Source organism: Podarcis bocagei, assembly GCF_964188305.1.
Source record: "Podarcis bocagei genome assembly, chromosome: 5".
NCBI lineage: Eukaryota > Metazoa > Chordata > Lepidosauria > Squamata > Lacertidae > Podarcis > Podarcis bocagei.
In genome coordinates this window covers 73,685,683-73,700,148 of record NC_138129.1, presented here as the reverse complement: position 1 = coordinate 73,700,148, position 14,466 = coordinate 73,685,683, and the positions used below count along the sequence as shown (strand labels likewise).

The following is a 14,466-nucleotide window of genomic DNA, read 5'->3' as shown; positions in this document are numbered from 1 at the left end:
CGTTCCTAAATGGAATCGACTCATTGTTTTGCATACTTCTGGAATGCCTGTCTAGGCGTGCCAGGGAAGTCCTGTGAACAACACACTGTGTCGCAGAGCATGTGGAGACTCCATCCTGCAAGCCTGTCTGGTTGCAGAATGCCACACCTGAAAAGCTTTGCCACACATTAGAAGCATGACCACAACAGGAGATGTTTTAATCTAACCCTCTCATATGTGGAAACATGGCCAAGGCTTGCCTCAAACCAGGACTCCCAAACTGGGGAGGCAGAGAGAAGCACAGGCATTGTGAACAGTTGACACAGAATGGGCTCCAACATTTTAATTTGGTTCTCATAGTTGGCTAAAGAGCCCTGATTTAATTAGGGGAGAAATAATCTCAGCGCTAGAAACTTTATTATTTATTTATTTTTTAAAGTGTGTTGTGCTATAAAACTCTTAAGTGTGATTTTTGAGGGTGGAATTGGAAGTGGGCCTCATTCTCTTTTCCACCCCAGTTCTAATTGCTAATAAATTTAACTTTCAGCTGAAAGAAGAATAATGTTATTTTATTTGCGCACACACCACATCCATCATGCTAGGCCATGATTAACAAAGAAGATGCAAATATACTAGCTTTGCAGATTTCCGAATCTCCATAATTGCAGCCTATTCGTTTTGGGAGAGCCGCTTACAGGAGTCAAGTCAGGAAAGTGAAAGCATGCAGAGGCGTATTGGACTGCCAATCACTATCCGGTAGTGAATTAAATATCTTAAGACTGTCTTGTAAAATATATTAAAGCCGGAGATATTTCACATTCCGCACTCATGCTCAGAGTAAATGATTAGCAATTCCACTGGAAACAAGAGCCTGGTAACTGAATATGGTCTGGATCGTTGGTTAACTCCAGTGGTGGCTGGCAGCCATTGGGACTTACAGTGGTACCTCGGGTTAAGTACTTAATTCGTTCTGGAGGTCCGTACTTAACCTGAAACTGTTCTTAACCTGAAGCACCACTTTAGCTAATGGGGCCTCCTGCTGCCGCCGCGCTGCCGGAGCCCAATTTCTGTTCTTATCCTGAAGCAAAGTTCTTAACCTGAAGCACTATTTCTGGGTTAGCGGAGTGTGTAACCTGAAGCGTATGTAACCCGAGGTACCACTGTACTAGGGAAGGAGGCAAGGCCCAACAGCAGGCGAAGCCAGAGCCAATGACAGGCAGACTAACCCTCCAATACTTCTCTGGTGAAAAGAGGGACACCTTTCCATACCATCCAACAGTTCTCCAATGAAAATAGGGATGTCCAGTGCTATTTTTCTAGAAGTCCGCTCACCCTTTCGGTGTGGTGGCATTGCAGAATGGCAGAGGCCCTTCTAAGGCCCCGATGTTGGGATCTCAGGTTCAACCTCCTCTCCAGATAGATGGCATGGGCCTAAGCCTGTGCTGCCTATCAGGAGCCAGATCCTAGCCTGCACCCAGGATTGGCAAATGGGGGAGCAGGGCTCTAGAACTCATGGACTCTAGAACTCATGACGAACCCCTCCCTCGTTCTCTTCGACTGGCAATAGTGCCCACCTGAGAGCTGCTGAACTGAGGTCCAGTTAGTTCTGGCTGGAAAAAAAGCCCTGGGGACCTCCTATTCCATACCCTCCAACCTTTCTCCAATGAAAATAGGGGTGTCCTAAGGAAAAACAGGACGTTCAAATCAGAAACTGGGACGGCTTCTGTAAATCCAGGACTATCCTTGGAAAATAGGGACACCTGGAGGGTCTGGGCAGAACCAACTAGTTTTATCCCCATCCACTTCCCTGCTGAGATCTACAAGGGCAACACTGAGGGCTTGTCCACACTTTCCATGTCTGTGCTTTAAAACTCTGTGCGGCAGAACCGGTCACACTACCCTAAACCGCCTCTGAGAAGCCCTGAGATGAAGGAGAAGGAAGTTAACCCTCTGGACTGATTGTAAATCGCATTTCCACCCTATGGGCTGATTGTAAATAGCAAGACAGGCAGGCAGGTGCTGGCTGAGGGCAGGATGGGGTCAATGCAGGGGGTGAACGTTGTTAAGAGACTCCAATTCCCCCTCAGAGAACTACAGCTTCCAGAATGGTTTATCAATCAAGCCCTCTTCCCAGGGAACTCTGGGAATTGTAGTTCAGTGAGGGGAGCAGTGGTTACGGCCATACTACCCTGAACACACCCAATCTCATCTGATTTTGGAAGCTAAGCAGGGTCAGACCTAGTTAGTTAGGGAGACCACCTGGGAATACCGGGTGCCGTAGACTAAGGCACCCACCCTGTGGAACATCCACCCATCTGATGTCAAGGAAATAAACAACTATCTGACCTTTGAAGACATCTGAAGGCAACACTGTTTAGAGAAGTTTTTAATGTTTGATGTTTTATTGTGCCTTTAATTCTGTTGGGAACAGCCCAGAGTGGCTGGGGAAACCCAGCCAGATGGGCGGGGTATAAATCAATCTATTATTATTATTATTATTATTATTATTATTATTATTATTATTATTACTACTACTACTACTACTATTGTATAATTGTGCTTTAAATGGATAGTTTGGATGTAGCCAAAGAATTTTCATTCACCTCAATATGGTGGAAGCTGTTCCACCCTGGGGTTTTGTGGTAGTGGTGGCACTTTTCCTTAGACCATTAGGTCTAAACTGAAATGCACTACTGTACATGTTTGCACTGAAAGACAACAATAATGAGTGACTTTCCATTTCTGTAGGTCAACAGATAAATGTTAATTTCTTCGGGTATTCAATTCAATGGAAGAATTTTTAATTCACGGCGACCTGATCCTAATAATTTCTCTCAGAGGAGAGCCTGACAATGAGATATTTGGGTGTGTCTCTGCTTCACTGGCTCCTTCCCAACCAAACGCCTCACAGGCTCAAGTCACTTATTCTCACTGATTTCGTTGGGCTTAAATGTATTGACTCTCTATTGGACGGGGGCCGATAAAAGATTGTGAAGCACATTGGATACTCCAAGTCCTACAAATTAATAATACCATAAAACTGTCACGTTATGCCAGGAAGTGTTTCCTGTGGGCTGGATGTTTTCCCACTTTTCTTTTTACCTCAAAAATATGTCAGCATTTGTTACTGCCGTTTTTGCTCTCCTCCTTCCATAATGAATGATTGCTGTCACATATTGGATTAGGAAGCAGATTATTCCTATGATTTTTTTTCTTTCTAATATGGAAAAACAGCTTTTGTGCTCTACAATAAAGCTAAAAGCATGATTAAAGTAGCAGCGTATGTCTCGTTCTCATACCCCATTAGGCCCCAAATTAAATGCATATATGTTTGCGCTGGAAGACAATGTTAATGATTTATCTATATTTTATGTAGGTCAATAGATAAACATTAGCTTATTAATTTGCTATGTTGCCGATCTGCTTGGATTTAATTCGCTGAAGAATGCTTTGGAGCGCGGGGCACCCTTATCTTAAAACTTTCCATACCTCCAAAATAAATGCTTTGAATGAGGCATTTTGGCTGTGTACAGCTCCACAAATCATTGTGTTATGCAGTGCTGGGGTCAGGGTTTCCTCTTGGGGTTTTTGGGTGGGGAAGCTGGATTTTGACTAGATGCTCTCAACTAGGACCCCTTTCCTGAGTGGTCTACCTCCTTTCCCTTGTTGTCACCACAACCTACTCAATTGCTTCTTTCTCTGAGCCCTGATGGAACTATCTTCCAGAGAGCGAGACACAGAATATACAGAGACCCAAATGGCCTCAACCAGAACGTAGGCATTTGGTGCTGCATACCGTCCAACTTTTTCAGATCAAAAACCAGGACGTGGCTCTTTCGGGGATGAGATTGCTGTGTGAGAGTGCAGCACCCCAAATGTCCTCCATGATCTCACACCAAAAAAAAGGGGGGTGTCTTTTTTTTTTCTGGAACACTTGGTGGGAAGGGTGTTGCCAATGTCATGCCGCAGAACAGCCTTCCAGCAGAGATTGTTAGGGATACTCACTCTTGACTATCAGGTGTCTCTGGAAGACCTTTTCTGTGCTGGTCCCGGGGGGGAAAGGTACTAATACCGTAGCCGAAGTTCAGTCCAGAGTCACTAGCAGGGTAGACGATCACTAGATGAGACGCGAGGTCCGAAACAGGGAGCCGGGCGGGGGAGCAGGAACGCTGGTAGGGCAGCAGCAGGAAGCCAGGCGGGTAACAGGAACACTGGTAGAGCAGAAGCAGGGAGCCAGGCGGGGAACAGGAACACCGGAGAGTCAGGAGCAGGAAGCCAGGCGAGGAACAGGCACACCGGGAGTGCAGATCTAGGTCTGGGTAAAGCAGGTACTCCACAACGACGTTGCTCCCGCAACCTGGGACCGGGCTGCCTGACCTTTATCTTCTTCTAAGGCCGGGGGCGGTCCCGGCCCCCAGGAGCCCCGCCTCTCCTGGCCTTAAGGCGAGCACTCCTCCTGGGAGAGACCAGTTCCCTTCGCCTCTCTGCCCTAAGCCTCTGCAGTTCAGGAGAGGCCGAAGGGTTACTGGGCCCCGGGGGAGGCTCACCTGTAGCCACTGAGTCCTCCAGCACCTCTGGGGCCAGAATGGTCTCACCTGGTGCCTGCCCCTGAGGATCTGGCACAGGTGCAGGCTCCTCAGCATCTAGGCCTTGCCCCAGTTCAGCCGGCCCTGGAGGCGGGGACTCCTGTGCCGGCTGGGATTCCTCCGGTTCACTCTCAGACTCGGAATCCCAGGCCATCACATTTTCAATGCTGACGTGCCTAAGCAGTTTAAATTTTTACTGTATGGCCAGTCATGTCAATTATGGTTCCATGCTGCATTTAGATTTGCAAATGTTTTCATAATCCTGTGCATCGCTCTGATATTTTGTGAGGGGGCAGTATGTAAGCACACTTATCAATAAAATAAATAAAATAAAATAAAATAAATGACGCAAAGCTTTACTGCATTTTCTACTTGCTTCTCTTGCTGGTTTGCCTGCTCCCACCCTCCTTGTCAGGGACTGTGCTCAGGAAGAATGGTGGGAGCCTCCCCCTCCTCCTGATTCTGAATCTTTCGAGGAGCAGGAGGACACTATAGATTTGGAACAGTGGTTTGCAGAGGGCATAGTTCATAAGGCAGAAGCTGGGAAGTACTGGATGGGGAACAGCTAGGAGGAGAAACACTGGAAGAGAGAGCGTTAACAGATTCACAGTCTTTGGACAACATTCTTCCAGCGCCCTCCCCAAGGTCAAGAATAGCTCAGAAAATGACAGAACAGAAAGCACACAAAGCACAGAGGGGACAAGCTCAGGTTACAAGACGTAGGAGTGACATGGGTAGGTACATAAGGGGGTGGAATTCTTTATTGGCAGCACTGCTATTCCTAGGAGATGGGTTCTTTGTTCTCTCAATGTAAAGTTTCTAACTGGTAAGAAGACTCCTTTTCCTTCGTACTGGCAAGGGGGAGAGGAAGCTGATTCTCTGAAGCCTAATACTCCCTCAGGCCTCATCACTTACCTTGTGGCCTGGACTTTCTGGGCACTGGTTTGCAGCTTCCCAATCCACATCTGAGCCTCTTTTTCCTCCCTGCCTCTTTCCCCGGGAAAACTTGCTCTCTATCGCTGAGTCGGAGGAAACAGCAATTCCACGAATTGCCATTTACTCTGCTGCAACACTAAAGAGTGGGTTTTTCCGGGGAAAGCCCTGGGACGAAAAATTAAACTCTCAGACATGAACCTGGAAAGACTGGACTTGTGCCCAGAAATGCAGAGCAAAGGTAGGTGTGGTTGAGCCCTTAGAGAAGGCAAGTGAGCAAGCAGCATCAGGAAGGAGGAAGGAAAAAGAGAGCAAATAGGACCCAGGGATTAGCCTCACTGCAATGTGGGCCATGGCAATTGACCGACAATGGCCATACACTGGGGGTAGCTGGTTCTAGGCATTTGTTTCTCCCAGATTCTTCTATGTGATTAAGAACATAAGAACACATGAAGCTGCTGGATGAGCCCAAAGCCCTATCTAGTCCAGCATCTTGTTCTCACAGTGGCCAACCACTGAACCTAGAACAGTGTTGACAAGATTCCAAAAAGTGCAAGATCTAGCTCTGTTCCAGTGCAGATAGCTCTGTTCCAATCTGCACTTTTGTTTGGGACCGGTAGATCTCGTCCACTTGTAATAATAATAATAATTTATTATTTGTACCCTGCCCATCTGGCTGGGTTTCCCCAGCCACTCTGGGCGGCTTCCACAGAGACCAAAAATACACTAAAATGTCACACATTAAAAACTTCCCTGAACAGGGCTGCCTTAAGATGTCTTCTGAATGTCAGGTAGTTGTTTATCACTTTGACATCTGATAGGAGGGCGTTCCACAGGGCAGACGCTACTACCGAGAAGGCCCTCTGCCTAGTTCCCTGTAGCTTTGCTTCTCGCAGTGAGGGAAACCCCAGAAGGCCCTCGGCACTGGACCTCAGCGTCCAGGCAGAACTATGGGGGTGGAGACGCTCCTTCAGGTATACTGGGCCGAGGCCATTTAGGGCTTTAAAGGTCAACACCAACACTTTGAATTGTGCTCGGAAATGTACTGGGAGCCAATGTAGGTCTTTCAAGACCGGTGTTATGTGGTCTCGGCGGCCGCCCCCAGTCACCAGTCTAGCTGCCGCATTCTGGATTAGTTGTAGCTTCCGGGTCACCTTCAAAGGTAGCCCCACAAAGAGCGCATTGCAGTAGTCCAAGCGGGAGATAACTAGAGCATGCACCACTCTGGTGAGACAGTTCGCGAATTGTATCGGAATTAGCAAATGCCTCAAATATTCCTATACATAACGTAAGTTATTTGGAGTTCCTCATTCTGTCAGAAAGCTACCATTTCGCTGATAGAGTTTTGCTGTTATCAAACATTTGCCTAATGCTTTTAATCTAAAAGTCATTAGTTTCTTGGGGGGGGAGGAGAGAGAGAGAGAGATTCACACACACACACACACACACACACACACACACACACACACACAGTTGTCCATTCAAAGAAGTGCTTTTATTGCCTAGATGCTGTGAACTGTTCCAGAAATTGTTTGGTCTGTGTAGTCCCCTCTCCCTCACCTATGCAAGGTATTTTGCAAGAATGGAGATTTAATTCTGTTGGGACCAAGATAATATCCAAGGTGTAGAAACAGAAAATGAGTTGTTAGTCCTAGTCAGTTGTTTATGATTAGCAAAGAGTCTTGTTAGGAAATCCTGACATGCAGCAAAGCCTCCAATAAACTTTGCTAAACATTTATGAATGGCCGGATGACAGGGCAGAGGTCTCTTGGCCTCTGTAGCATTTTGACCTGTTATGCAAGATCCAGGTCACATGATCCCAGCATTTTCTTTCTTAGGGGTGCTCTTCCGTGGGCCTGCGTGTGATGACCTGTGCTCACCCCATCAGCTCATAAGCAAAATCTTTACTTTGTATGATACATTGCAATTGCATTATAATGGCAGAGGCTGGAGAAAGAACCAAAATCCCTTAGCCAAAGACAAGATCTGTCAGTGGATGATTCCATGAAATCCAAATCACTGTTTGCTTCTGGCAGACAATGGGTGTTCTAGAGATTGATCTCTATAGACAACATAGTTCCAAATCGCTCAAGCAAGACAGCCAAGCCATATGTTGTTGATCTAGTTATATTCAGCAGAAGAATGTTTTAAAAAAAAAAAATGCAAAGCAATCTGATTGAACATAAAACAAATACAGGGTCTCCCCACCGCCACCAGCTCCCAGCTAATTTGTCCCACAGGAAAATCTATCAGTCAATTAAAAAAAAAAATTCAATTTAATGCATTCATAGCCTACAGGCAGTCCAAGGGGTTAATATAAACATTTCAACTTAAAAAAACAATGAACAGCAGAGATAAATACATATTCCTTCCTGAAGCCACAGATGGGCGATCAATAAGACTCTGAAACCTTCTTCAGGTGTTTCATTTGAACATGAAAACATTACTATTAATAATAAATTTATTACTCGCCCTCCACCAGCAGGTCCCAGCATGGGTTAAAACAATTTAAAAATCATAATTAAAAACAGTTAAAACAGATTACAGTCACAGGGACAGGGTGGGCCCTGAAAACACGCATCTCAGGTGTCAAGAAAGATGATGTCGTCTTTATATTAGCAAAGCACAAGATTAATTTTAGGCGGTACACTAGGTCAACAGGAGCCAAATTGAGTTGTATCGCCTAGTGGCATTCAAGGACGAGTGAAAATATATAAAAAACAAGTGCATGCCAGTTGCAGGAATATTCTGAAAACAATTCAAGCATTATTTGTGTTAGGAAGCAAGCATTGTGGAAAGAGCTGTAGAGTTATGCATGTAAGGTTAAAGGTAAACGTAAAGGACCCCTGGACAGTTAAGTCCAGTCAAAGGCGACTATGGGATGCAGCGCTCATCTCGCTTTCAGCCCAAGGGAGCCGGTGTTTGTCCACAGACAGGTTTTCCAGATAATGTGGTCAGCATGACTAAACCGCTTCTGGTGCAACGGGACACCGTGACAAGTGCCAGAACTCATGGAATCACCATTTGCTGTACCTATTTTTTCTACTTGCACTGGCAAGCTTTTGAACTGCTAGGTTGGCAGGAGCTGGGACAAAGCAACAGGAGCTCACTCCGTCGTGCAGATTCGAACCACCAACCTTCTGATTGGCAAGCCCAAGAGGCTCAGTGGTTTAGACCACAGCGCCACCCGCATCCCGCATGCATGTAACCCCAGCCAGCCACTGACCCAAAGTCATGTGGCTCCTCCCATTCCCACAGTGTTGGCTCATAAGTTCTGAAATGAGGCCCTAGGTCTGGGAATGGAAGTTTCCTACACAATTTAGAATCCAAGCTATCACAGTTCTAAATTTTGTGGGGAGCCCCTGCAGGTAGAGTGGGCTCCCACTTCAGAAGTTTTACCTCAACACATTGATAGTGACAACAGCTGCCAGAGGAGCCATGCAACTTAGGGGGTGAGGCTGAATGCACGACCCCACAGTTCCTTTCATCACACTTGGCCCCCTTTGGCACGAGTAATTCCTGAAGAGGTTTTTTCTCATGCCAGAATGTAGGCACACCAACTTCTTGCAAATAAACCGAAACCGAATGGCTCTATAGCTGTTGAAATGCTTTGAAAGATGAGAGGCGCAGAGCAGTTTAGATTACCAGCCGTCTACAACGTACTGTGCATAAAAATGTCAGCCTCAATGGCAAAGTTCAGCATAAAACAGTGTCAGCTAATTTAATCATTTACCATGAAAATACCAGTTATCTTAATCGTACACGGAGTTCTTAAAGACTGGTGCATAGTTTTGCGTAATTGAATTGCGACTCTGAAGAAGGGAGGAAATCATGGAGTTTTAGCTTCTTAGCAAGGCGAGCAAGGACCTTCGCATTCCACTTTAGAGATTATATACACCGTGTTTTCATTATGTGTGCATTATACTTCTGACAAGTCTGGGCTTATAAGGGAAAGAGGAAAGCTCTCTGCTGCTGCAGTTATCTTGGGCTGCTGTCCTGTGTGGGAAAAGGTTCTGCTTTTGTCCTTGGGATCTAGGAACACAATTGGGCGGAGGTTTTTGTACGCCAAACTGAACGTTTTGTCTGTTGCGTTTCCCATCTAGATGCCTGATAAACTACTGCAACAGCAACCTACGGAGGGCCAGGATGTCTTCATTTTCCATCCGAGCGAGAACTGTGTAGCATGGAGATCGAAGCGTCTGGGACCGTGTGTCCAGCTAGTCAGAACCCATGAACAGCTGTGATGAGCAGAGCAGAGATATGGAGAAAGAGGCCCAACCCTGACTGACTGGAGCAGCATGGAGGCCAGGACAGAGGAGCCCCCAGCAGCAAGAGAAACTAAACAGATTGACTCTCAGTGACTCATTTAGCTTCAGGATTGGACAGATCTCTCCCCTGCTGGCAATTTGGCTGAGCATCAGTGGGCCAGATACCAGGATGAATAGCTTAAAATAATTAAGGGGAGGGGGGAGGGGTTGGAATCTGCAAAACTGCTCGCCGTCCAATTCTTTCCCATGTAGTAGAAGACACAAAACAAATTACATTTAGGTTATTAAATATTAAGTCATTGGTTTTACCTCCATTTGGCCCAAAGCAGGAAACTGGAAAACGTTCAAATTCGATATCATTGTGTTGATGGGCTGTTTATCATCGAGTGACTGACTGGATTTTGGCAGTTCGGAAGGGTCTTTGACACATGAATGGAAAAGAGGCACTTCAATTCCCCCCTCAAAAAAGGGGGGGGAATAATTAATTCAGCAAACAATTTAGGCATGAATATGAATGTGTACAAAACCAAAAATGCTCCCAGCCAAGGAGGGGTGTGTTGTTTTTTGCTCAGTGATCGGGACTTTCAACCTTGTGTTGACATTCGGGGCCCAGCCACTGAACAAGGTGGAAATTCTGACGCTCTTTCCAGGAGAAACAGGCTGAGATCCCGGAAGCAAAATAGTCAGCGCTTTGTATTTAATGTGTGAAACCAGAAGCAACAGGCTCGTTTAGTAGCAGAAAAGGTCAGTTAAAATTATAGAGACATCCTTTGGAGCAAATCCTCTGTCTTGTATTTGCATATTTATGAACTAGAGATTACGACAGCCCATTCCATTTATTAGAGCAGCGATGCTATAGTTAATAGTCTGTCAGCATTTCCATTACAAACCCCCTTTTTTCTGAGTTTTAATATCCCAGCCACTTGAAATCATGTCAAGCAAACAAGTCACTTTTGTCGGGCCAGGTGCAATTCTCCCCCCCCCCCGTTTGTTTTTCTTTAATGTAAGATCAAAATAGATTTCAAGGATTTTGGCCCGTTTGGACTTGAAAGATAAAGCCAAACACATAAATGACTCCAAGTTTACTTTCCCACCTTCTCCTTTCTGGGGCAACTGGATAAAACAACCAGTGCTATTTAAAATTGCCACACCAATCTTTTCCCAAAATGTCACAAATTTGGAACTATCACCCCCCACAAATCTGCCTATATAACCGAAATCCTTCTACCGCTTACTTTAGAGTAGTTCCACTACAATGCTGAGAATCGTTTGAAATTTGTAGCCTACATTACATATAGCTTTAACAACAGATGGATTAAACTGGAGCATTAAAGACATGGACGTCAATGAGATAGGCAAAGCAATTCAAATCCACCTTTCGCCCAGTGGGGAGGGTGGGTTACTTGGGGAGAGGTGTCCCTCTGCCCAGCCTCTCACTGGCTTCCACTGACAGCACCCCTCCTTCTACCTGCTAATCATAAACACTGGCAAGACTGCTGTCAGCTGGATGCTGCCAGGACCAGCCAATGGAAGGCCCCAAAACTGAGTATCATAGGGGCAGAGCTGGTCTTACTGCCATTGTGTATTGGGCCTAGTGCGGTGATCAGCTGGAAGCCACCTAGAATGGCTGGAGAAACCCAGCCAGATGGGTGGAGGCATAAATAATCAAATTAATAAGATAATGATAAGATACATCTATGCCCATTCTGGTCTCCCGGCAGCCAAAAATAGCATTGGATAGGCAGTCGGAACTATTTTCACTTGAGATGTCCATACAAAGAGACTATCCTCTATTTTCCAAAATCCGTTCTTGGCTATTCAACCTTTCTTCCCTGTAGTCTCTGCCATTGTCCTCCCCACCTCCAGTATTCATGTATGACAGCCTCTCACAATAACATTGCCACTATACTGTTGGTGCTGACCTTTAAAGCCTAAACGGCCTTCGCCCAGTATACCTGAAGGAGTGTCTCTGTCCCCATCGTTCAGCCCGGACACCGAGGTCCAGTGCCGAAGGCATTCTGTGAGAAATGAGGTTACAGGAAACCAGGCAGAGGGCCTTCTCAGTAGTGGCACCCGCCCTGTGGAACGCCCTCCCATCAGGTGTCAAAGAAATAAACAACTATCTGACTTTTAGAAGACATCTGAAGGTAGCCCTGTTTAGGGAAGTTTTTTAATGTTTGATGTTTGATCGTGTTTTTAATATTCTGTTGGGAGCCGGCCAGAGTGGTACAGATTCAGAATACAAAGTTTTGCATCACACCTTCTCTAAACTGGATGTGGAAGCCAAAGGGTTTTATCCAGCAATGACCCAGCAGAAGGCTCCTTGATGCAGGGGAGCCTTCCGCCCATGGCTGTGGTGACTGGAGCCCACTGGCATTGGTAGGGCAGAAGTTAGGGAGGCCAACAGTTGGCAGAACCAGAGCCAATGACAGGCATGGGCAACTCATTCTAGCTTTATCCCCGTCCTCAGAGGTGGATTTAGGGCAGCGTGACTGGTTCCATCACACTGGGTGCCAAGCCTAGGGGGTACCACAGGGCACCACAACTATGATTTACTACTGAACTGAGCAGAATGGAAGGAAAGAGGCCGGGAGGGGTGCCAAATTTGGGGTTCGCTGAACTTTGAAATACCGAAGTCTGCCCTTTCCATCCTCTTCCTTGCTTAGCTCTGCAAGCACAACGCTGAGATTAAGGAGGTGGAAGCTGCCATGGCTAGTGCTCCTTGCTGGACTAGTTAATTAGGAAAGCAAGCAGGGGGGACTGTTTGAGGGCAGACTAAGGTTGGTTGGACAGTGCCCCCTTTGCCCTAATGGACCAATCTCAACTGATGGGGAGGGTGGCCATTTTTTCCCATTCCACTTTCTACACTGTTCCAAAGGGTTACCCAATCCTCTGGAGAAGATAATGGGAAACACAGCAGCTGCAAGGGGAATTGGCAAAACGGCCTCCTCTCCATTCCACTGTTGGAAGAATCCAGTCTTCTCTCCATATGAAGGACATTCAATTCAATTTTCTTTCCGGATCAGGTGGGCAGGAATCAAATAAATGAGCTTTGCACACATCAAGCAGGAAGGAGGGGTATGCCAGAAATCTACTCAGATATATGTAGGGTATGCAATAATGTTTTACTTAAAATATATTAAACCTGAAGGCCAGCTTGGCAGCAGTTCACTACATACTTGATGAGCTGTACATTGTTTTTTATTTTGCGGGGGGAGGGGGAGGAGCAAGCATGCCAGACAGAATGTTAATGTGTGCCTGAATATTAAGAAAGACTAATTATTATGCAATTAGTCACAATAGGATATGTGCAATTGAGTAATAATGTTCTGGGTGTGTCATGCAGGTAGTGTCACTGCCAGTTCTCATTTTAGAATGAATTAAAATTATGCAATGATTTACACCCTGAGCAATTGTCATAATTATCATCAGCGCGGCTTTTCATTTAAAGAAGAAACAAAGAAGCCTTCCCACCAAAACAGAGTGGAGTAGGAGTGTTGCTATCCGTGTAATAATTCCGTTTCTTACCTTGTCGTGTTTCACAATGAAATCTTGTAGGATTTCACAATTAAGACAGAAATTCTACAAACAAGATGGAACTGTGCTCACAGGTTTGTGGTTTAATTTCTCACATCAAACTGCTTTGACATCTCAATTTTTAACAAGTTTATTTGGAATTAAGCCTCCTGAGTTTATTGGGATATATTTCCTGGTGTCAAGGGAGTGGCTAAAACCACCCCTCAGGTTCATTCCAGGGAGGGAATTTAATAAGAAATGCAACAAAGGATTCCAGCAAGACAATACTCTTTATCAACTTCACTGCAGTAAAGCACAGTCCCGTAAGTGATGGGTATTGTACAGATAGCAGATTTCACACAGCCTTTTATACTCTTTTACATACAGCTTACATCATTCTAAGTACATAACTAGTTCCACATTGTCCATTCCATGTCAGCCATGACATAACATCTTTACATTCTGGTCAAGACATATGGTAGACCGGTTGAGTTGATGTTAGCACACTGGTAAGCATGTTTAGTATTAGGCAAAGAAACCAGGAGAGACGAGGGAGAAAAACTGAGGGGATGCCATTAGCTGAGGCTTTGGTGATTAACCTGACTAACTACAGTAACAAGGTTTTTTGGAGGGAGGGAAGAGGAGTCTAGCAGGGGAAAAGAAGACTCCATCTTCTCTTTAGAAAGAGACCTCTTATCAGACCTCTTATTGATTTAATTATGGATTTATTTTATTTACAGGTTTATAAGTCACACTTTCATATAAAAAAATACAGCAAGGCAAAATCCAACATATAAGAAAAAAATATCAACCAATGTATCTATAAAAACTTCATTTACAACGTCAATAAATACTGATTGGTTAAAATCATGCTGTAAAGGCCTACCAAAATAAATAAATCAGAAAGCATCCAATGGGAGGGATGGTTTCTGTTCTAGTAGTACGGCGGTCCAGAGGGCAGGGCCTGCCACGCTAAAGGCTTGGTCCCTAGTGAGGGCCAACCAAGCCTCAGGAACATGGGGAACCACCAGAAGTCCTCCAACTTAGAGGTGCTCATAACCCAACCAAGAAACATCATAGTAATGAACTAATCATTATTGCACAGATGTCTACTCCAATCAAAGGCTCAAGTGGAGAGTCAACACAGTGCCATAAAAGCTCTGGATTTAGACTGGGCAGAGCAA

The 14,466-nt window shown here is 45.3% G+C and overlaps 1 protein-coding gene across 4 annotated transcripts in view; it reads left to right on the top strand.

Moving 5' to 3' along the window:
* Positions 1-14,466, top strand: part of LOC308586919 (uncharacterized protein) — a 282,149-nt gene that overhangs the window by 241,890 nt on the left and 25,793 nt on the right. For 3 of the 4 annotated variants that reach the window (XR_014008111.1, XM_081194123.1, XM_081194121.1), the window contains one exon: positions 9,602-13,169. The exons of the other annotated variant lie outside the window; for it this stretch is intronic. Coding sequence is in view for 2 of the 3 variants with exons in the window: in XM_081194123.1 (XP_081050249.1) it covers positions 9,602-9,680 (79 nt within the window). In the remaining variant the exon portion in view is untranslated. Of the gene's footprint in view, positions 1-9,601; positions 13,170-14,466 lie in introns of those variants that run through there. 4 annotated transcript variants of the gene reach the window in all.